Source organism: Haliotis rubra, unplaced genomic scaffold (genome assembly GCF_003918875.1).
Source record: "Haliotis rubra isolate DU_JTF1 unplaced genomic scaffold, ASM391887v1 Scf279, whole genome shotgun sequence".
Classification (NCBI taxonomy): domain Eukaryota; kingdom Metazoa; phylum Mollusca; class Gastropoda; order Lepetellida; family Haliotidae; genus Haliotis; species Haliotis rubra.
Window position 1 is genome coordinate 878,339 of NW_025766880.1, and position 23,248 is coordinate 901,586.

The window sequence follows — 23,248 nt, forward strand, 5'->3', positions numbered from 1 at the left end:
AGGCACATATAAGACATTGTTTTTTTCTTCAGTCCTCAACTTGAGACATTGAGAAAAAGGAGGTGTAACACTGGATCATGTAAAAAAAATGTAACCTTTGCTTCACCCAACAACATGGATCACTTGTCATACAGAGAGCACAAGGGTTCAAGAAGAGTTTGTATATACCTCGGCTTATATATGAGATCAGTTTATCTGCCGTATATATGGGTTCATGTTTACTACAATTCTGCTGTCCGCTATCCCTTAGGGGTCAAACCAAAAACCTCCACTCGCTCGTTGAGTTACACAAATCTTGTCTGTGTCATTCGCTCACGTAGTACAAATAAAACACCTCGACTCGCTCGTTGAGTTACACAGATCTTGTCTGTGGGATTCGCTCACGTAGTACAAACAAAACACACAAGTATACAACAGTAGGATTTATTCTGTTTGATTAGAGACAGTAATTACCGCACCACAAACTGTGCAACGTTCCACAAGATGGAATTCTATCATGGATTTACATTTAACAGCAACTCCTTTAACTAGCTCAAGGATATATAACCAATCTGCATACATACATTCTTGGAATGAAAATAATTGTGTCCGACCTAGAGCATATAAATATTCACAACAAAAATATTAAGTCATCCTGAACAAAACGAAAAGCTCCAAATAACGATTTAGAACATGGTTTGTTGGTCGTATTTTTCTATAAAATTTCCTAAAACATACGACGGATGTATGTTTTAACAGTAACAAATCTGAACTTGTGCGACTTTACGTCCGATGTGTAATAACTTACATGATTTAGTTCAACACATTCCGACTATGCTAGGGGTAAGACACCACGTGGTGATGACGGCTCCAGTTGGATGTGACGGTATAGCAGATAGCAACTTAAAGTCAATTGGCAATACCAATCACACAGCAGGCCAGTCGAACGCCAGCATTCCCTGTCTTCAAACTTTCTTCGTTGCCTCCCTTACCCAGGTCATCTGGTTTAGCGTGGACCTGCAGAGGGAAGTGTCAAATAAACATATAACGTCAGGCAAATGCACACATCACACCAGTGTGCTCATCATGGAGTGTGCATCATGTTCCAAACAGAAACGTACATTTTAATGGTCAGGTTAACTTGTCCTGCACATAAAAACAAAACAAATGATAGAAATAGTCGATCTCAGAAACGTCCTGTGAATTACTATTATATGTGTTTAGTTATTCTTTAATCTCTCACTTGACAATTGTTGAGAAGAGGTTGTGGAAACATTGGAGTGGGTAGATGTCACAACACTTCGTACAAACATAAAATGGTTCGCAGAAAACACCTTGAGAAGTTTTGCTACAAGTCCCACATAACTGAAAGTTAACTGAAACAGTCCCCTCAATGCTTAATTCAGCAAGTGAAAGGTTATGTCTTTTTAGGAACAGGGACACTTTACTTTTTGTAGCTGACCAATATTCATGATATTTATAAGGCTGGAGCGTGAACTTGTACCTACACTAGAAAATTTTAATTATAAATTGTATTTATATACTTATCCTATCTCACGATTTGCACTTCTCTTTCTTGCTTCGGCACTGAGTGGAACGAAAGTAAACTTTTCCCATAGACCTCTCTTGTCCATTCGCCCATGCACTCCTGGCTGCTCTCCTTATAGGACAACTACCCTAGGCCCAGTTGTAGCATGTAGCACGCTCCACTACCTGCCCACATGACTACCTCCGAGTGATCATTCTCGTTCTTGGGTCCAACATTGTAATCGGAGTAGTGAGATATGATAGGTATATTTATATATATTTTATAGTTAAAATGTAAAAAAAAAATTAACATTATCCTGTCCACAATTTGCACTTATCACATGGTTGGACGGTAGGATGCAGATTACCCTGTGTGCAGACAATCTAAACAGAGAACTGTGTAGACTGAAGACAACCGTAGATAGCAATGCACAAGGGAGGCCTGTTATCACACGCAACTCCCGCGCTCATGAGTTCTTCTGAATCCCTTCGCTTACTAAGCACAAGGACTTCCAGGGAGATGGGTGCTCCCGAGCGATGTGGTGTTCAGCCGCAACCTTTGCACTAAGACGAAATGATGTCACTTAACAAGTAATCTCGCTTCGCCGTGATTACAAGGTACCCCCATAATTATGGTCCCTCGACCAATAACCGGGCGAGTCCTTGCTTTGAAACAGTCCCAACAAACACTATCACGAGGAGGCTGAGAGGAAAACTGAATCGGAAAACCTCACAGGTTTAAAGTTCAGAACCGAAGCAACATTATTGACTTTTACTCCTCACTAAAGCTTAGTCAAAGGACGTGCTGGGCACTTAACAGCCAGCACGCAACGAAATCCATTTGAATCCGGGAATGACACATTGTATTGACAAAATTACTACTTAGAGTAGAGGTTAGTGAGCGCGTATAATGAACACTTACAGGGCAGAGTGACAAGTCCTCAGTGTCATCAGGCCCAAGTATAGGGGACAACCTGGAAAGGAAAACATTCGGTGTGGTTGCCCTGGCAGGTCCTTGTCCTCCAGAGACTCATAATCAGCAGAGACCAGAGAACGAAAGACAACAGAGAGGTCCCAGACCGGAGGTCTAAACTTCCTGGACTGGTCCATGAGTCTTTAAGAACGTAACAGGTACTGGAGCTCAGGAACAGTGGAGATCTTAGTTCCTGTAGTAGTAGCCAGAACCGAATTGATAGCTGCCAAATAGGTGGCTAAAGTAGTACCCTTGAGCTTCTTGGTAGCCCGCAGGTGTTACAGAAACTCAGCAACGGCATGGGCGGAGGCAGAGGTGGGCGATGGAATGCCCCTCGCCTTAAAACAACCTTCAAACCTCTTCCACTTAGCATGGTAAATGAATGAGTCAACGTACGATGAGCCAAAGTGATTAGCTGAAGCTACTCGCCGAGAATAGCCCTTAGCTTTAAGTGAACTCTTGAGATGTGCCAAAATTGCAGATGAGGGCCTGAAGGGACCCATGGCGCAGGTCTGAGTGAGGGTGAAGAAGCAGGTAAGCAGGGAAGCAGTACTGGGCTTGGCTCTACCAGGCTTCTGAGGTTTACGAACCAACTGCTCACCGGCCAGAAGGCGCGACCAAAAGCAGACAAATTTTGCTGGTCACTGACAACTTCTAAATTACCTTGGGTAGTAGAGCTGGAGGGAGGAACGTGTATGCGTTGAGACCCTCCCAAGGTATTGCCAGTGCATTGAGATCCCATGCAAGGGGATCTGGGATTGGGAGAGACGAACTTCAGAAGCTGGTTGTTGAATCTGGTGGCAAACAGGTCTACTTGGAGCTGTGATAACGAGTGAATGATCAACTGGAATACTTGAGGAAGCGGTTTCCATTCTGCCGGAGATCGGCAGTTGGAACGGTACAGGGCATCACATTCTTTACTCTGGGAATGTGTCTGGCTCTGGCTCTGGCTCTGGCGACAATGCCGAGTGAATCGATGAGATGAAAGAATCAAATCGTCCATTGCAGTAGATTCGCCAATCCGTCTATGTACCAAACCATGGTCGAGTTTTCTGAATGGATCAGTGGACTGGCTGCTCGTAACTATGTTGCCCAATGTCAGATGGCCAAGATCACTGCTTTGAATTCCAGTTCGTTGATGTGAAGAGTCTGTCCATTGCAAGACCACAGCCCGGCCACTTGGCGGTCGAGAAAGTGAGCGTCTCAACCCTTGAGAAATATCGACGAACAGATGATGAGTCGGTGTGAAGGGCAGTCTAAGTAAAATTTGGCTCAGGATAATCGTTACACTGCTATACGGAGTCTAACAAACCCTAGTAGAAGGTCGCGTCAGCTAACCTTTCGGACTGACCCATCAGAACACAGCTTACCATATTGCGAAAGTTAACATTCGCACATACCGTTTCAACCTTGACCTCAAATCTCGAACGATTCCGAGTGATACACATGGAGGACTCAATGAGCAAACAATCGCTGAAAATAGCGTTTTTGTCAAAATTTAAGGATGTCATCTTGCGGAAACATAAGCTAATAGTAACCATGTCATTAGAAACCCCTAAGCGTATATACTTCAGGTCAAATATCTGTGTTTCATGCGGATTTCTGTTTGTTGAGAGATCAGTGTCAGCGACAAGGAAAAGAAAATCCAAAAACCGTTTTGCAAATAGAGATTACTAAACGAGTGTCTGTCAGATACCATTTATCTTACAACGAGTTGTAAGATAAATGGTATCTGACAGACACGAGTACAGTAATCTGTTTCTTACATACCATACAATCGCACCATTTTATGGTCGAATTGATTCAAATTTCATATTTTCTCATCGTAGCTGCGCAATAATACACAACACAACGTTTATGAATGAGTGACTTGGCTTCCTAATCACTACTCATCCCCATGGTGACCCTCCACAAAAAAGTTTCTGCCACCTCTTCGCATCATAAAGGCAATAGTGATAAAGAAAACTAGATAACATCACAGAAAATCAATTAAACACTCTAAAACGATGATGGTACCGTGCAAATGTGGATGATTTTAATTCTTGCAAGCAAAAGATATTTGAGCATGTGACGTCATCGTTATCGCTTGGTGGTTGTCGTCATCGGAAGATTGTTTCGGATATCTCTGCACATTGGGGATCTGTACTTGTGTACCAGTTTCTGTTCAATGTTCTCCCATCGACCGGAGTCAAAACTATTGAGTGTGTGTAATTAGGTGCATCCAATGTGCTTGAATGTGACATTGCTGAGGTTACGTTCACTATCAATGGTGGACTACTCTTCTTCGCCACATCCTTCTCGTTTTCCCGAGCCAGAAACTGCCACTTGGAATGTAACGGAATTTACGGAGTTGTCAGTATGACATGTGAGTTGATTACATCCTGTATGTTATCAAGACATAAACTTTGCATTATCATGCGAAGGGGGAATATCAATGACTGTGTAGATCAACCGTTCCTGTACATGTTCGATTGAATAGAGAGGACGTGTGCCGACATTTGCACTCATGAAGCCTAGCAAAACGTTCAATGTTGATACATTGTTTCAACGAGTGTGTTTTTGTTCTGATTGTCATGAGTGAATTTGATAACATTGGAATCACATAGTAGCTCGAAGTTGGAAGTGGGTCTTCATCATACTGTATCAGTGAAAAATGTCATCTTCATCAATGCATCAAAGAAACAACGAGGCAAATCGATCTCACAATGGACAGGCACTGACGTTATCGTGACAGGTATTTTTGCAAGACGATACATGATACTTGTCTCATCTCTCAAGTAAAAGTACCAATGTTGTACATTTTGAATATTCGAAGGGAATCCCGGTCTTAATTTCTAACGGCGATTTTCACATAATTGTTTACACAGGTATCACTAATTGTTCGAGCCATTTTGAATTCATGACTGGAAATCTAAAGTGTTAATAAAAGGAATTAGAAAATATATAGATTCGTGTTATATTTATTCTAATTTTGTTTCATTGTATACATACCTGTTTATGTTACAATCGTGAAAATAACAGGTAGGTATAAAGGGGTATTTGTTTGCACGAGTAACAGGTTTCTGTTCGATTGAAACCCAAGTAACTTATCAATGAGTGAGTGAGTGAGTTAAAATTTAACGTCACGCCGGCAATATTTCAGCCATATAGTGACGAGAACAAAGTTAGTATATATGATAAATATATGTCACGAAGGACAGTAAAACGTTAGCAACGTATCACAGAATGCAAGTATAAAAACTAATCATTTCCAATTCTAAAAATGCAACTCGATGTGACATATATTAATCAGGAAAGAAGTCCGTCACAAACTGACCCTAGGTCATCTCCATGGAGTAGCCAATCACGGGATTAGAAATCGATCTCACACATATGTGTGATACCAGTTTTCTCACATGGGTTTCTCACCCACGGGTGTGTAAGAAGTCCCGCAAACCCTAAAATAGTAGCCGTTGCCTGATTGGTTAAATCCGTTCGGCTGTCTGGCGTTTGATTGGACGGTCATAGGTCGCTCAAAGGCTAGCTGACGCGACCTTCTAATTGGGGATTGTTAAACTCAGTATGGCAGTGCAACGAATAATACTGAGCCTACGTTTACTTAGACTGGTGTGAAGGGCAGCTTAAAGACTCCGGTGCAAATGTTCTGTTCGTCTAGCGACCATTCAAGACTGGATGAAGTGGTTCGGGAAGACAAATCAATTCCCCGGGGCTGTCGGCCTGAAGATACGGCCGTAGTAAGCGCTGTATTGGCCGAAGCAAGAGTTGGCCTCTGTACATGAGGGCCAGAGCTGATGTCAGAAGACTCAGTAACTCTTACCACTGACAAAGAGTTCTTGCCCGAGACAATGCCAACTGAATGCTGCATTATCTTGGCCCACCTGTCTTGCGGGACGAACATCATCAGCAGGCGGGGCTTTCGAATGTTGCCTCTATGAATTGGAGTCTCTGGGTCGGTATTAACTCGACTTCACAACATTGAGCAGCCACCCCAACTGCCGGAGCAGGCTGGTGGTGGACTGCAGATGACAAAGTAGGACAATCGAATCCTGGTGAGCCTGAATGCAATCGTCTATATACCTCCCGAATGTGGAAAGAGTAAGGAAACTTGTGATCTGCTTGGTATTATGGGTAAACATGGACATTCCAAATGGCAGGACTCGTCACTGATACTGGATCCATTCAAATATGAAGTGGAGATACTTCCGATGCTCTAGATGGATTTGGGCGTGAACACTATCCTGAACTGAGGTGGTGGATGCAGGTATTGGGCGTTGAACAGCTTCATATTGAAAATCAGCTGAATTTGGTTGCAAATTTTCTTTGGTACTAGAAATATTGGGGAATAGAAGCCTGGAGTGATGGATGAAGGACCGAGAGGTTTCTGCAGAAGCGTACCTATAGTGGCTCACAGAGTCGGGAGCTGGTCAGGCGGGTAGGTGGGCTGCTCTTAGGGTTCCATCATCAAAGATGGATTTCCGATGATGGGCATCTGATAGCCGTGATTCAGGATCACGGTGACATATGGATCGTTGAGGACGTTCCAGTTCAGCGCGAATAACCCGAGTCTGCCTGATGGAGAGTCGTAAATCATGAAGCGGGAGTTCCCCGTCGGGAGAATATGTCCCTGAGTCACTGTTTCCCGGCACACGTCCACTGAACTGGGTAAGCCTTAGGAAGGCATCGGGAAATACCACTTCAGTTTGACTTCTGACCCCATCAACTGGCTGGGCGGTCCCGAAAAGTGCCCCTCAGCTCAGGATCTGATGGGGTGAACCGATGTGTCTGTTGTTGTATCATTGAGTCCTGTACTTGAGTTCTTTGCAGTTCCAGGATCTCGACTGAAACTTGAAAGTGTGTTTCGTGGTCCACTTTACTATGATGCCATTGAACAGAGAGTCAGACGACGAAGGTTGCCGAACTCGGCCTTAAACCGTTCATCCTAAGGTGACAGGTTAAGTGGTCCATGACAATGGAAGTATATCCAGAAAAGTGAGATAATTGGTCCAAGATTATCTGGAATTGATCAAGTATGAGAGTCATACAATCCTCTAATGTAGGCATCCTGATCTGAATAAGCATGCTCCAAAGCGGCGGTGACAGCATCCACCACGGTGATGACACAGTTGAGGGATGGTAAAGTGTGGTGCATTGCAGTGTCCATATGGGTTAACTCCCTATCTTCAATCAGGAAGGGAGAATTGTGTTGTTATATCTTCATCAACCGGGGGAGCGTGAGCGGCTGACGGATTATATCTAAGAGAAGAAAGACTATCCCTAGTTCTGTTCAAACTCTTAAAAGCGTGATCCAGTGTAGTGAGATGTGAAATGCATGGACGAGGAGGCAAAGTAATGGTGGTCAAATCCCTACCCCCTCATATTATAGGAGTTCTGTAAATCATCCGGAGACTTGCTCTTAGCTAGATTCAACTTCTCAATGATCCATGGAAGCACATGAGATGATTCAACTAAGTCAAAACTACCCTCAGGGGTAGAAACATCAGAACAATTCGGAGATTTTAAGCCTAAAGGATGAGAAGAAACGACCCCAAGGGACGAATCTGATGGACAGCTAGTGGTTGCTGAGAGAACTGGTTGCGACACTGATTCCAAACATCAGTAATAGCACGAAGCATTGTTTGTAAGTCAGGTGTCAGCGTAGTATCCTGATTCGGGTCCCAAGACTCAGGCAATGATTGAGATCTTGGAGGCTGAGTCGTAGAGTTAGTTGATGCCAAGTTAGACGATGCTACACGTCTCAAAGACAAACAGGCAATAGGCGTCTAGTTGTCTAGTAATAGACTTGGATAAACAGGATGTACCAACATGATCTGAAGATCTGGAACGGTGAGATGAACTAGATCTGTGCGGTGAACCAGAACGCCAATGACGGGAAACCGTCACAAGAACAGCCAGATGATTTAGAGGGGTTCGAAGAATCAGATCGGTGATGAGATCTGGAACGATCCATAGAGTCAGTACGCCCAGGTGAATCGCTTCGGTGAGGCAATCTAACTCGGTTAGTTCAGCTTGTATGGCGATGACATCCAGGTCGGATTGGGGATATCACTCGGTGTTGTGATACAGTTCAGGGTGGTGAGTTGATTTGGCCCTGTGACGTGGTGAACTGGTTCAATGAAGTGACTCGGATCGGCATGGTGAATCGGGTCGTGAATCGGTTTGTTGTTTTGAATCGGTTTGGTGTGGTGAATCAGTTCGGCCTGGTGAATCCATTTGGCTGGGTGAATTGATTCAGCTTGGTGACCTTGTTTGACATGAATCAGTCTAGCCTGAGGAACTGGAACGATCACGCGAATCAGTACAGGCTAGAGAAATCATTCGATCATGTGAATCGGTTCATCCTGGTGAATGGGATTGACAAATATATTCAACTCGGACTGGTGAATTGATTCGGCACAGAGACGTAGATCGACGAGGAGATCATGATCAGAGGTGTAAATCGACTTGCTGGGGCGAGGTAGATTGCTTTTTTTAACAGGAATGATAATGCGAACTAGTTCGGTTAGGAGAACGGGATCGGAGACATGAGACATGGATCGGCGAGGTGATCTGTAATGGCCAACTCTATCTGATTTGATGAATCGGTTGGGGACAGCAGCACTGAATGCGACTGGCCAGGCTCACCACGTGAGGTCGACAGAAGAGACAAGATGTCTTGAGGTATCGTAGAGATCGTAGGAGTGGGAGATCGTCCCACAACCACAATTCTAGATGGTACGGAAGACGACTGCGTAGGGGAAAGATGTGTCCCTTAGAGCTTCCGAATATCCCCCGAAAGGTAGGAATCCAGAGAGGTGCCCATTAATCTTCTGCCTCGGAGGGCAGGGTCTTTGATCGCCTTTGAGCAGTAAAAGTAGGTCATTGAATCTTAGATTTCTTCGGCGGAGATGAACCATGTTCCCTAGATGCATTCCTAGACCATCTGCAAGATGTTGATCACATGCACGTCTATATGCATGTTGTGACAGGGAAGAAATCTTTTCACAACGAGTGTCCCACGTACATTGTCCGATACAGTCTGCGCACGAAGAGTGGGGATCCAGGTTAGGAAATATCGTCTTGCATTGAGCACAAAACTTGCGCTTTCTAGTAGATGGATCTGATTTTCCCATGATCGTGTTATACGGGAATAACTTAGAGGTTATAAACGTCCATCCTGAGGTGCGACAAGAGTGAGAAGTGTCTCAATAACCTAGCTCCAAAGTATCTATCTGACCTGATCACCAGATATCAGCCCAACCAAAGTCCGATCTGAAAATTTTGGTCTTCTTGATGTCCCACACTTTAGGTCCAGCACCAGGTTTGGGGATCGATCATTTTAGGTGGCAGGACCCACTCTCTGGAATCAACTTCCGCTGGAGTTAAGGACAATTAACAACCTGAAGATATTCAAATCTAAACTGAAGACATACCTTTTGAAGAAAACATACAGTGTCTAACTTTTCATTCTTAAGTTGTTCGGGGAGAGCTACTGAGAAGTACTTTTGGACTGGAATTGGCGCGTTATAAATATGATGATGTGATGATGATGATGATGATGATGATGATGATGATGATGAGAATGATCACTCAGAGGTTGTCACGTGTGCAGGTAGTGGAGCGTGCTGCGTGTTGCGTGCTTCAACTAGGACTAGGGTAGTTGTCCTATAACGCAGGAGCAGCCAGGAGTGCATTGGCGAATAGACAAGAGAGGCATATAGGAAACGTTTACTATCGTTGCACTCAGTGTCGAAGCAAGAGAGAGAAGTGCAAAACGTTAGATAGGACAAGTACAAGTTTAAAAATATGGTTAACAATATTGCATTATTTGTGTAACATTCTGAAAGCATTGTCTCCCCTCACTTTGAACGGAAGACAGTCTTAAAATCTGTGCTGAAACATCTGTGGCTACCCACCCGAACGTGGCTCTTAGGATTACTTCCAACAGATTCTCAGCTCACAAGACAGTGCAGGTTTACTAGTGACTAGTGCGGAAGAAGCTCAGATCACATCAGGAAAGATAATTGAATAACAAAAACATCTTCGTTTCTTCCATTGGACCTTGGAAACTAGGGGAGACAACTACAAAGGTTTTACTTTAGGCATTCACTTACTGATTGACTGAGTTGGGTTTTACGCTGCTTTTAGCAATATTCCAGCAATATCACAGCTGGGGACACCACAAACGGGCTTCACACATTGTAATCATGTGGGAAATCGAACCTGGGTCTTCGTCGTGAATGCTTTAGCCACTGGGCTACCCCACCGCCTGCATTCACTTACAACTATAGTTACGACACAGACATTCACTTACAACTATCGATCTGCCAATGATTGAATTGACGCCTGTCAAACTTATCATCCGGTCATCAATATTGATGTCTGCTACTCCATCAGCGTTGGCAACAACGTTGCCAAGGTCACCAGCATGTCTGTGTAAACACAAATATAACATAGATTTGTTGCTTTTCTTTAATTTGTTAATTTGTGGGCCTATGAGTGATGGAATTTGTGATTATCTTAACACTAAGACTGAAATGTTTAACAGGACAGGTAGACCTCAGTCTAAGTAAACTTAGACTCAGCATTATTCGTTACACTGCAATACTGAATCTAAGAAACCCTAGTAGAAGGTTGCGTCAGCTAACCTTTCGAATTGACCAATCAGAACACAGCTTACCAAATCGCGAAAGTTAACATTCATACATACTGTTTGAAAGTTTACCTTGAAAACGTTTGTACTCGAACGATTCCGAATGTTTTTCCGCACGACCGTTTCTGAGTGATACACATGGGAGATGGCATTATTCACAACAGTAAGTAAACAGCCGCTGAATAAGCGTTTTTGTCAATATTCCAGGATGTCATCTTGCGGAAATATAAGCGAATAGTAACTATGTCATCAGAAACCTCTGGGGGTATATACTGCAGGTCAAATGGATTTTCTGTTTTTGGGAGATCAGTGTCAGCGACAAGAGAAAATTCCCCCGTCCTGCTGAACCCTAAATAGTAGCTGTTTGATTGGTAAAATCGTCTCGTCTCGGTCGTCTCGTGTTTGATAATACTGAGCCTAAGTTTACTTACACTGGGTAGACCTAAACTGGGTTTTGTTACTACTACAAGAATTCAGCACTATCAAACAAGCATATGGCACAGCTGATCAACCAATACTCTCAAGGACGTTAAACCACATCCCATTCTTTCATATGGCACAGCTGATCAATCGATTTTACTCAACGCTGTTAAACCACACCCCATTGTTTCATATGTCACAGCTGATCAATCAATACTACTCAAGGACGTTAAACCACATCCCATTCTGTCATATGGCATAGCTGATCAATCTTGCCATTATCCTATAAGTAGAATATACCCACTCATTGTTACAATAATCTAGTAGTAGTAAGGAATGATTTGACCACTTCCGTTCATGGCGTTATTTATGGCTCCCAGCAGTCCCTTAAAATGGCGAGGGATGAGAGGGGACCCGTATGAAGGAATTTTTTATAATCATAATAGCTAGTGATTATGTTATGGATGGGGTCTCACATAAACTGTTCGAAGTCGACTAAGGAGTAGGTTGAGTACAGGGCAGGGCATTTGCTTGTCTCGAGGCTATAAACGACTAAAGCATCCATGAGAAGATCTAACCCTTCGGTACCCACCAAGCCTATACTATTAATCAGGGCCTCGAACTGACCTCGACTAATTACTCAAAGTAGAGCTGAATAAATATTGAGCCCTTTGACATCCACTCTGACGCGATTGAAAAACCTTTTCTTGATCAAACTCCACATGATAACCTATTTGTTCATTCACTAGTTTATATCTAATAGTGAGGAGGGGGTGTTGGTGTTGGTGTGTGTTGTAATATTGTGTCGTGGTGTATGATGGGCAATTCCACTCGCACGAATTCCCTGCCTGGTCTGTCCTTTGGTACAGTTTGATGGACCAAACTGGGTCGGTGGCGTGTTGCCACTATCTCCTTCGAGTTCGCCGGGCTTGCATAAATACCTCACGCTAACCCGACCTGAAAGTTTCTGCTCGTTACTCCTGCGTGGCGCTGACGATTCGTCAGTCATGGATTTCATTTTAAAGGCCTCGGATGTTGTTGTTTTTATCGATTACTCTAGTCGCCTCGTTATTGATCACTGACACAACTCCAGGTAAACGTGACACACATTCCGTTGATCGTTTATCCGGCGTTACCATCTCCTGTCCATACTGAAACCCGGCTAATGTTCGGTTAAATCTCTCGACAACAGCTTGACTACGATGCGCTTCCACCATGCCATGTCTGCCATTGACCTTATGTTTTGTATAGTAATATTGCATTCTCATGTACCACCGTTGGTGGTGTTTTGAGTAATAAATTGAACTGAATCGAATTGCTAGCAGCTGTGACACTGAGCCCATGAACGGCGTCGACTTGTAATTCTGTAGGCCATGTCCAAGGACTTTGTTTATAGATATGCTCCAGTGCACGAGCCACTTGAGTCGAATCTTTCGCTGGTAATGGCTCGGCCTCTTTGTATCAATTGGCGACATCCACGATGTTCGGGGCACATTTATACATTTTGCATCTCACCGTATTGTGCTGGAGAAACAAGAGGTCGGCCTGATGTACTCTACTGGGCGTCGAAATATCAAACTGTTTCCTTGGTATATATCGTGGAGCCGGCAAGTAGATTTGCAACAGAGTTTGTTTCTTCAACAAAGCCTTAGCAACCTCTTCAGCTTACGGAAAGCGCCTATACTTTTCCAATATCCCCTTAGACTGTAGTAAATTTTATCCATTATCTATTTTATTATATTCCCCTTTAATACACCATACCCATATGCATAAGTCGTTACACCGTGGTTCGCAATCCATCGCTTTGTATCCATCGCTGACAACGATGCTTTGTTCAACCTCAAACCATATATACTATGTTTGTCACTTCTCAGAGTTTTCATTTCGTGTTTGAACGTTCGTCTATGGAATAGGGCCTCTTTGATTTGTTCATGTTTTATTTTCATGACATATTTCTTCGCAAGCTTAGCTTTTCTTATCTCAACGCAGTTGGCTTTTTTCATGGAATACATTTTAGGTCTTAATCCGGTGTACTTAACAATTTGGGTCCCAGCACATTCGTCTTTCATTTTCCTCAGTACCTATTTATTTGCCATGCTGTGTACAGCGTGGTCTTTTGGGTAGTTACTTGTATCGTACATGTCTTGGGAACCATCACCAGATAGCTGAGATGTAGAAATCATGACAGGAGTAAAACGTTGGCCTCTAAAACATCAATATCACGTTTGCGCAATTTATGTATATGGAGACACAACCACCTTCACAAGCCTTGAGGGGGTCACTGTGATCTTGGATGAAAAAATTACACTCACGAAGATTTTTTTGTACCTAATAATATAATCTAATAAACCAAACGTTTACGCCCGAGAGTTTGTTGGAAAACCATTTGAAGACTATTTAATAAACTATAAATATGGGATTGGACCCGGCAATAGATGAAGTAACTGAAAAATTGTACACCATGGACGGATTTCGTTTGCAACAAATATGTGACATGAAACACCAACTAGAAAAAGAGCATTATTCACGACTCAGATTACATAGAAAATACCATAAAGCCGTCAGTACTATTGATATAGCATCGGGCTTGGTGTGATTGTCGTCGGTTTATTATCCACTATCATCACCGCACCTGTCGTGCTAGGTACGTAAATAGCGTGGGGAGTCTCAGGGTTAACAGGAATAGCTCTTAAATTTATTTCATGTCGATTGCAAAAGAATGCGTTGAAATAGGATAGTATTCGCGTTCTGGCGGAAGCAAAGTTGAATAATATCGAGGATCATATCTCGACGGCGCTCTCTGATACTAAATATCCGAAGAAGAGTTTCAAGAGTCAGAACTCACCAAATACAACGCAATGAAAAGAGATTCGAACAAATCTTGCAAAACCAATGGTATCAGCGAAGAGAAAAAACATCATAGAACAGGGGAGAGAACAAGCCCGTAAAGCATTCCATACCAAAACCAAAGAAATGATAGGAGATTCACTATAAACTGTTTCCTTGATATCAATTCATATTCCTAAAATGAAACAAATTTGTAAAGGTTTTATCTCCCAGAGTGATTAGAACACGAAAAGACTGTATTCTAAGTCCTGTTAAAAGGGTAAGGTGGAACTATTTATAGAGACAGCATGACTGAGCTCCCTCCCGCTGCTTCGTTTTTAATTCACTGCACATTCCATGAAAGTGTGATTCAGAAATCAAACAGTTATAGGAGGATAGACCTCCTGTGGCTGTAGTATTCACACTGTAACTCAGGCTAAATTTTGAAAGCTGAGAGACTGCTTGACCCAGTATATTTTGAGACTGCAACAAACCGAGTTGTTCTATAGCTCACACCTGATTGGCTGACGGAAACCTACGAACATTAATTATGTAAGCTCAGAATAGACCAGTAAAACCGAACATTTGGCTATGAGTACCCGGTAGCTCAATCGGTTGAGTGGTGCGGCTTATTGTGAGTACGTATCCCGTTGATGACTCTATGGATACGTTACACACTTTCGAATCTGTTTCGTTAGTAAGATATCAAGAGCATGTCAGGGGGGATCCTGAAAAGGCACTCTCAGGACGAGAGGACGGTAGCCGGCACAATCCCTAGGGAGAAGGTGCACAACATCGATCTTTCGATCTTTCTGACTATGCGATTGTGGCTGCCGGGGATATTTTGCTAATTATCAACCCTTCTATCTTTTTCATCCTAGGACAGCAATCTACTCATTAGTCGAACAGTTTATGTTACACCCCATCCATAACATAATCACAAGCTATTATGATAATTAAAAACATTCTCTTTCATACAGGGCACATCGCTGGATGTCCCCACTCATCCCCCGCCATTTGTAAGAGACCGCTGGGAGCTTATTAGCCATAAATAACGCAATGAGCGGAAGTGGTCCAAAACACCCCTTACTACTACCGCTATTCTTGTCTGCAGAAGTAATGCTGCCAAGCAGTCCCCTAGTTACCTATTTTCATCTTCTGGCGATCCATGTGTCTTTCCGAAAGGGTTGAAGTGTGACCCGGCACTCCTGCAGCCTGTCAACAAGTCACAATATCAGCTGCCTTCTCATAGGGCAAAAACAAGTCACATACTTGCCATACTAAACACAAAAGGCATATAGAGAATTCACAGAACTTATCAATGCAATACAAATTGAACTGTATTGTTTGATAGGGAAAACAAGTTAAAGGATGTATATTAAATAAAAACTACTGAAAACAATAATTTAATATTCAAAGCGATGATGTCAGTTTTATTTCATTTATTTGTTGCTGACTTAATTGTCTGTTTTTAATTCACTCTTTGTTTGTGCTGCTCTGTATTATCTAGAAGTCCAAAAGATGGGTGTTTTGTGACAAAACTATCACAGGGGATGTAGTAAAATACATGCCAGCCAGTAACCAGGGTAACATTCCTCCGCTGATCAGAGAAACCTTCAAATAGCATATTCTGAATCACTACATCCACATAAACATGTGCAGACCTATATCAAAACAAGCGATAAGCTCCCCAACAATTACCATCTGTGTAGTCTCCAAACTCGTGGACATGGAAGCCATGGAGCCCCTCTGGCAGGCGGTTGATGGTGCCTGTTACAGTCACCGGGCCGTCTGCATTCCGCTAATATGGTCATAGAAAGGTCAAGGTCATTATCTTGTGTCACTGTTTGAAATATTAAAGTTAAGAGTTGAAGATTTAGCTGGACCCTAGATTCAAATACAACGGCAGAATCTCAAATACACCCCCACCCTCCATTAATTTCAAACAATATTCAGTGTACACAATATATACTAAGCAGCACAAGAAACGTCAGTTTGGAATTTTCCTTCGCAGAAAAGGATAACTGTAAACTCATTCAATGTTTTGATTGTATATTTTTTTACAACATCTCCAACTTTACCTGAGCAAAGACATTCCTTCCCAAACTCAGAATGGAACCCAGGAAATGGTCTCAAAACCGTAACCTGACCTCGGAGATGGTACAGGCTGCAGCAACGTTTCCGGGCCACCAACACCACAAATGATCGCCCCCGTACTGGCAGACCAAGGGTGACCACAAGACGACGAGACCGCCATGTTCTGCGACAGCATGTTCAGAATCCCTTCATGCAGGTATCTGAAACAGCACGCCAGACAGTGGGAACACACGGAAGACCGACGTTTTAACATCGGGAACCTCCATTGCCGTAGACCTTACCGTGGACCTATCCTCACCCCTCACCATCGGCGTGAACGTCTACAGTTTGCCCTACAACACCAAAACTGGCGATACAGGCAATGGAGAACTGTTCTGTTCACAGATGAGAGTCGGTACTGCGTATCAACTTCAGATGGCAGAACAAGAATATGGCGACGACGTGGCCAGCGTTGCTCAGACCAATGTGTTATGGAAAGAGACTCATGGGGAGGTGCAAGCATCATGGTATGGGGTGGAATAGGCCTGAACCACAGAGTGGGTCCTGTGGTGTTCCAGAACCTTGGTCCAGGGAGAGGAGGCGGCATCACAGCGGTGCGTTACATCGACCAAGCTCTCAGACCCCACGTCATACCACATTTCGCACGTCACCGGAACAACATTTTCCAGCATGATAACGCCCAGGCCCATACTGACAGAGCTACACGGGACTTCCTACAGCAGAACGGTGTCAACATCATGCAGTGGCCAGCCCTTAGTCCTGATTTAAACCCAGTTGAACATCTTTGGGATGAAATTCAGAGGAGACTGAATAATGTCATACCAAGGCCGAATACAGCCAAATTTATTGCGCCAGGCCTTTCTCAGAGTGTGGTTCAAGGTGCCAATGGCCTTCATCAATCGATTGGTGCACTCCATGCATAGACGCTGTGCTGCAGTTATTGCCGCTCGTAGTGGTCACACTAGATACTGAAATCAAGAGTCTGAATGGACTGCAAACGTTCACGTAATGTCTTGGAATTGTGCTGAGTTATTCATTGATGTGTCAAGATATTGTACACAAAAAATGTTTTTGATCTGCTTATTATGTCCATTTCTGTAATGATTTGATTACAGTGCCTATCTAATTTTGAATTCGTACTGACGTGTTTTTGGCTGCTGAGTATATTTCATGTACAAATGGCACAGCCTGCCTGCTTCAGATGCTTTCATGATGTCATTATTGTGACTTGATTTGATACCCGAGGTAAGCATATCATGAAACCTCCAAATTCGACAATTTGTATGGCTCACGAACTTAAAAACCCCAGCTGATAATATTGTCTCATAACTAAAAGTACTTCCCCAGATCAATGTTCTACGCCATGGAGATTCGAGGGAATATATGGCTAGATGCACGTTAGCGCCGTCTCCCGATTGTTATTGAGAAAACAAGGAATGTTTAGAATATGATCAGCTGCTGATGTTGGCTTGCTTACATGAAACTATTCTATAAACACCTGTTACTAGTCTACTGTAAGCTAGTACATAGATCAACTAGCGACTTGCTATAAATCATGTCATCTCCAAGTAGTGAGTCAGCACTTTTCATACAGTGAGTCAGTATGTACTACTCACACTTTGCTAAGGATCACAAAATTCACAACTTTATTTAAACGTAGATTTATAATGTGAAATTGTATCCATTTAAAACTGGATAAATAATGATTTAGTAATCCCTCATTAGGTAAATAGTCACTTTAAGCTAACCTTATGCACTTGATACACGAGTAACCATAAAAATGGTTTTCATGGCACCAATCAACCATTTTGCAAATCATCGAACGAGTCATTGACAAATAAACAACACATGTCAATAGCAGGTATGGGATCCACAAGATGCAATGACATACTGAAACCTAGGATCCATGCTTACAATAAGCTTAGGTATTTAAACCAAATTTGACCCCACGTAATAGTTATCAGTTGAAGCCATGATTTGATCCTTAGCAAAGTGTGAATAGTATATATGTCTATCTTCATATTCTTTACTAGACAGGGAAAACAGGTTGATGTATTTAACTTTGTAAACTAACGTCATTTCACCGGACTTCAATTTAACGCACAACAGGACAACTATAGAGAAAGAGGCTTTATGCCAGGTTTTACATTATTTATTGAATGCAATGTCAAAATACCTCAGAATTTAGGAAATTAATACATGTTTTTAAGCCAAACAACAATTTTCCAAATTTGCCGGCCAAGGGCACTACATTTTTTTAGTTTAGAATTTTCGATAAGTTTCTATATATTTCTGTTCCTCAATATCCTTCCTTAACCAACTGTGAGCAGCACCAAAGGCCTACACAGTAATAAAGAATAGCAGTGTATTGACCATTGGAACACATAAAAGCCAGTTCCACATAGGATTAATGTCTCTGTATTTTATCATCGAAATAATTCAGACGCAATCTGCGATAATTTTAAAACTAGATTGAAGTTACAGAGGTATATGAACAACTGGAAGATGTACTCAACGATATTTACTTGTGATTTTGATTTAAACATATTTTATTCAGTGAAGAACGGGATTAGGAACAAGTTATCCAACTTAGGTAACCATTAGTATTTACAACATGATCGATATACAACATCATACATGTAATATGGAAAGAAATATAATACAGACAGTGTAGAGACCATTCTACAGAGATAGTTACTTTCACATATGAAAATATTTACAGCATTCAAGATAAACGCTTGCTATTTGATATGTAATGCTGAACTGCTTTGAATATAGCATAATTTTGGTATATGATAAGTTCTTGCTGCCAGTTGATAATAAATCTAAATTTCATTAAAGCATCATCATGTACTTGTAAATTTTAAAAGGCTAAACATTTTTGTTCCGTGTTCATTATATAAGAAACACTCAAACATGAAGTGATAAACATTTTGACATAAATTACCACATTCGCACTTTGAATCTGACCTAATGTCAATATTGAATAGATCATAGTTAAGTTCACCTGCATGATATCTTAGACGAGTATGAATAATATTTTCTTGACAGATACCTGTAGAAAAATATGATGGTGAAATGACAATAGTTTTCTTCAAATAGGATTTAAACGTCTCTGTTGATGGTAACATTCGCTATTCTAATAGAATACTGTAGTTGATGGGATAAAGGATTGACATGAGTGTCTAAGTCTACATGATGGACCTACACAATTTTCACAGTTTCTAAGATCATACGTTGTAGAGTCACGAACAGTCTGAGGAAGTAAATCTATAAGATAAGAAGGTGCATTACAACATTTCATTTCATAATATAATGTTAATTTCTTCTTTCCATACGTACTGATAATTTTTCCCACCCAGTTTCAAACTAGAGATATTTAAGTGAGGTATAGTTTGGTAAACCAGTAACAATACGGGCTGCTTCCAGTTGTAGTTGTGTTAGTCTCAATGACTGTTCAGAATTACACCCATCCCAAACCTCGCAGGCATATTCAAAATGTGGTCTGATAAACATAATATAAATCTTATTGAAAATGTTCCTACTTAGTAAGAATTTCAGTTTACGCATGGAATTTATCAACTTGATATTACTATTTTGTTAATGGATTTTCGATTTCTAATATGCCGAAAACGCTAGACCTAAGTCTTTATGTTCATTTACATTACTTATTTTACATCCTTCAAAGTATAAAGTTATGTTATCACTTTGTTTTCTAAGGGTAAAAATGATAGCTTCTGTTTTATTTGGATTATATTTCAACCAGCCAAAACGTTTTCCCCCAAGAGCTCAACTTATGTAGGTTGGTGTTTAAAGTAGCCTCCAGTAGTCTATGATCAAGTGATGAAAATCCAAGGGATGTATCATCAGCAAACAGTCTTGCTAAATATTTATGTCATCAGCAATGTCATATATGAAAACAATACAAAAAATGGACCAAATACTGATCCTTGGGGAACACCAGCTGTCAAATATACCGGCTCGGATAATGCTCCATTCACAAAGACAGATTGACTACGATTGCTTACATAGCTTGATAACCACTTGAGCATACATCCTTTTAAACCATACATTTCCAATTTACACATTAGCCCCGAGGTCTTCCCACTTACCCAACTCCTATTGTTTCAGTAGAAGAAATCAGTAAGCTCCCTATGCCAGACACAATCAAAGGCTTTGGAAACATCCCAAAACACCGTACAAAATATTTCCGTACTAACCAAAGATAGACATATTTCATTATACAATTCAAGTAATTAAAAATGTACAGTTGAATGACTTTTTGAAAACAAGCTTGATAATTATAAAATAAATTATCATAATAAAAACAATTATACAAATGTTTATAGACTACTCTCTGAAATACTTTACCAACACAACTTATGAGAGATATTGGTCTATGATTTAAAACAATGGAATGGTCACCTTTTTCAAATAATGGCAAAACATGTGCTACTTTTCAATTACTGGAATAAGCAGAGGATTGCAGTGAGTAACTGAATAAAAGACATAAAACATTACTTATACCTTGCTTGTGTGTATGTATTATGAAGTATATTTTAATTTCAGCTGTTTCCTAAGTGTCAGTCCTAGTTCAGCCACTTAAAGCTGCTCTAGTATTACAACAGAGATCACCGTACTTGCTTACAGTATTGGTGCCCTGGGGTGCTGTGTTTTTGGCCCAACCGCTTATATCTAGTAACAGGGTCTCTCATGGGATTGGTCAGCTTATGTTCACATTTGCAAATGGAATCTTTCAGGGGCACAATTAAAGTTGTATTGAAAGATTTATTTCTGTTATCACAGGTCACGAGTACATTGTGTCCATTTTTCTAGATATGGTAGGAAAATTTCTAAAAACAGCGTACATGTCATATGAAACACTGAATGGAAGAAGGTAATAATTACTTATAACTCCTGATCATCTGTGAACATCAAATGTAACATTCTGTATACACCTCGATCAAATGTAGATATAGCATCACAATCGATCAAATGTAGACATACCATCACAATCAGGTAATAGGGATCATACTAATTACTGGGTAACACTATTACGGCTACTGAGAGACCCTAAGATATAGGGACTATATATATATATATATATATAAACTGTGCATGGACACCAAAAATTGTATTTTGTCTGTTTGAATTATCAAAACTAATGAAACTTGGATGGCAGTGTTGACAAGATTTATGTGAAACCACAACAGTAGTTTGCTACATGCATTTCCACTAAAACAATTACAAGACCAAAAACGCATTTCGCCATAAGCATGCGCGTGTGTTTTTTTCATAAACATAGATTACTGTATATCAATTAAACATCACACAACATGAACCATAGTAACATCTTTGAGTCCCACCGTAGGCACCATGATGCTGCTCGGGTGTAAGGTATGAGCAAATATTCTCATTTGAAAAAGATCTACCCACCTACTGCAGTACAGTACAATAGTGTTGGTTGAAAGAATATGACTTAAGTCTAGATCGCATCCCTCAGACAAACTCAAACATCATATTCAGTTAAATTAAGGGGTGGCAAACTTGCCCAAAACGTTATGTGATGTAGGTTTGCGGGGCAATTATCGCGCTATAGCGCTATCGCACTGTCTCCAGCGCTGTCTCGCTATATCGCGGTAATTGCTTCAGTTCACATAGCGTGCAAGAGAACGCTGACATTGCGGATATCAACTCTAGACAAATAAAATGCTCGGTAACAAATAAAAATTGTCACACTGCCTGCGAGAAGAAAATGGTTCCCATGATTCCTAGACCTCTCAGCACACAAACTGCATTTATAGGTAGCATGTTTCACGAGTAGAATTCCAACGAGCACCGCTTGTTGTAGACGAGACTGTCGAGAAATGCACAATGGTCGCCGGTGTGTCGTGTGCAAATCAAAAAGTGTCGTGTGCAAATCAAGCAAGAACGGAATCAACCCTATCCAGTAATTTTGCTTCGTCCATAACGCGTCTGTACGCGCTTCCGTACGTGTATTCTAGATGAACATAAGCAATTTTAGATTCAGTTAAATTAAGGGGTGGCAAACTTGCCCAAAACGTTATGTGATGTAGGTTTGCGGGGCAATTATCGCGCTATAGCGCTATCGCACTGTCTCCAGCGCTGTCTTGCTATATCGCGGTAATTGCTTCAGTTCACATAGCGTGCAAGAGAACGCTGACATTGCGGATATCAACTCTAGACAAATAAAATGCTCGGTAACAAATAAAAATTGTCACACTGCCTGCGAGAAGAAAATGGTTCCCATGATTCCTAGACCTCTCAGCACACAAACTGCATTTATAGGTAGCATGTTTCACGAGTAGAATTCCAACGAGCACAGCTTGTTGTAGACGAGACTGTCGAGAAATGCACAATGGTCGCCGAAGTGTCGTGTGCAAATCAAAAAGTGTCGCGTGCAAATCAAGCAAGAACGGAATCAACCCTATCCAGTAATTTTGCTTCGTCCATAACGCGTCTGTACGCGCTTCCGTACGTGTATTCTAGATGAACATAAGCAATTTTCTGAGAATCATATTTACCTAAACACAGTTTTAAAATTTTCAGTAACGACAATAAAACGCTCAATCGGAGTTATTTCCCCTTACCAAGAGATAATCTGCCTCACTTTGCCTACATGTATTTTTATATGCACCTTCACCAAGTGGCATGGTGATATCTATCGGCCATCAGATGAACATAAGCAGCTTTCTGAGAATCATATTTATTTAAACACAATTTTAAAATTTTCAGCAAGGACAATAAAACGCTCA

At 41.4% G+C, this 23,248-nt stretch overlaps 1 protein-coding gene across 3 annotated transcripts; it reads right to left on the reverse strand.

The window, feature by feature from the left end:
• Nucleotides 1-658: 658 nt before the first annotated feature.
• On the reverse strand, nucleotides 659-22,864 carry LOC124281079 (superoxide dismutase [Cu-Zn]-like). Of its 3 annotated transcripts, none has more exons than XM_046717091.1 (5): nucleotides 22,720-22,864; nucleotides 16,077-16,176; nucleotides 15,521-15,590; nucleotides 10,791-10,908; nucleotides 659-996 (listed from the first exon to the last, which is right to left on the reverse strand). In XM_046717091.1, exons 1-5 carry the CDS (start codon nucleotides 22,786-22,788, stop codon nucleotides 889-891), a joined length of 465 nt encoding a protein of 154 aa, XP_046573047.1. In that variant the 5' UTR covers nucleotides 22,789-22,864; the 3' UTR covers nucleotides 659-888. The 3 variants fall into 3 exon arrangements, with proteins under 3 accessions (XP_046573047.1, XP_046573046.1, XP_046573045.1); XM_046717090.1 differs by lacking the exon at nucleotides 22,720-22,864 and adding an exon at nucleotides 22,215-22,350; XM_046717089.1 differs by lacking the exon at nucleotides 22,720-22,864 and adding an exon at nucleotides 22,212-22,350.
• Nucleotides 22,865-23,248: the final 384 nt, after the last annotated feature.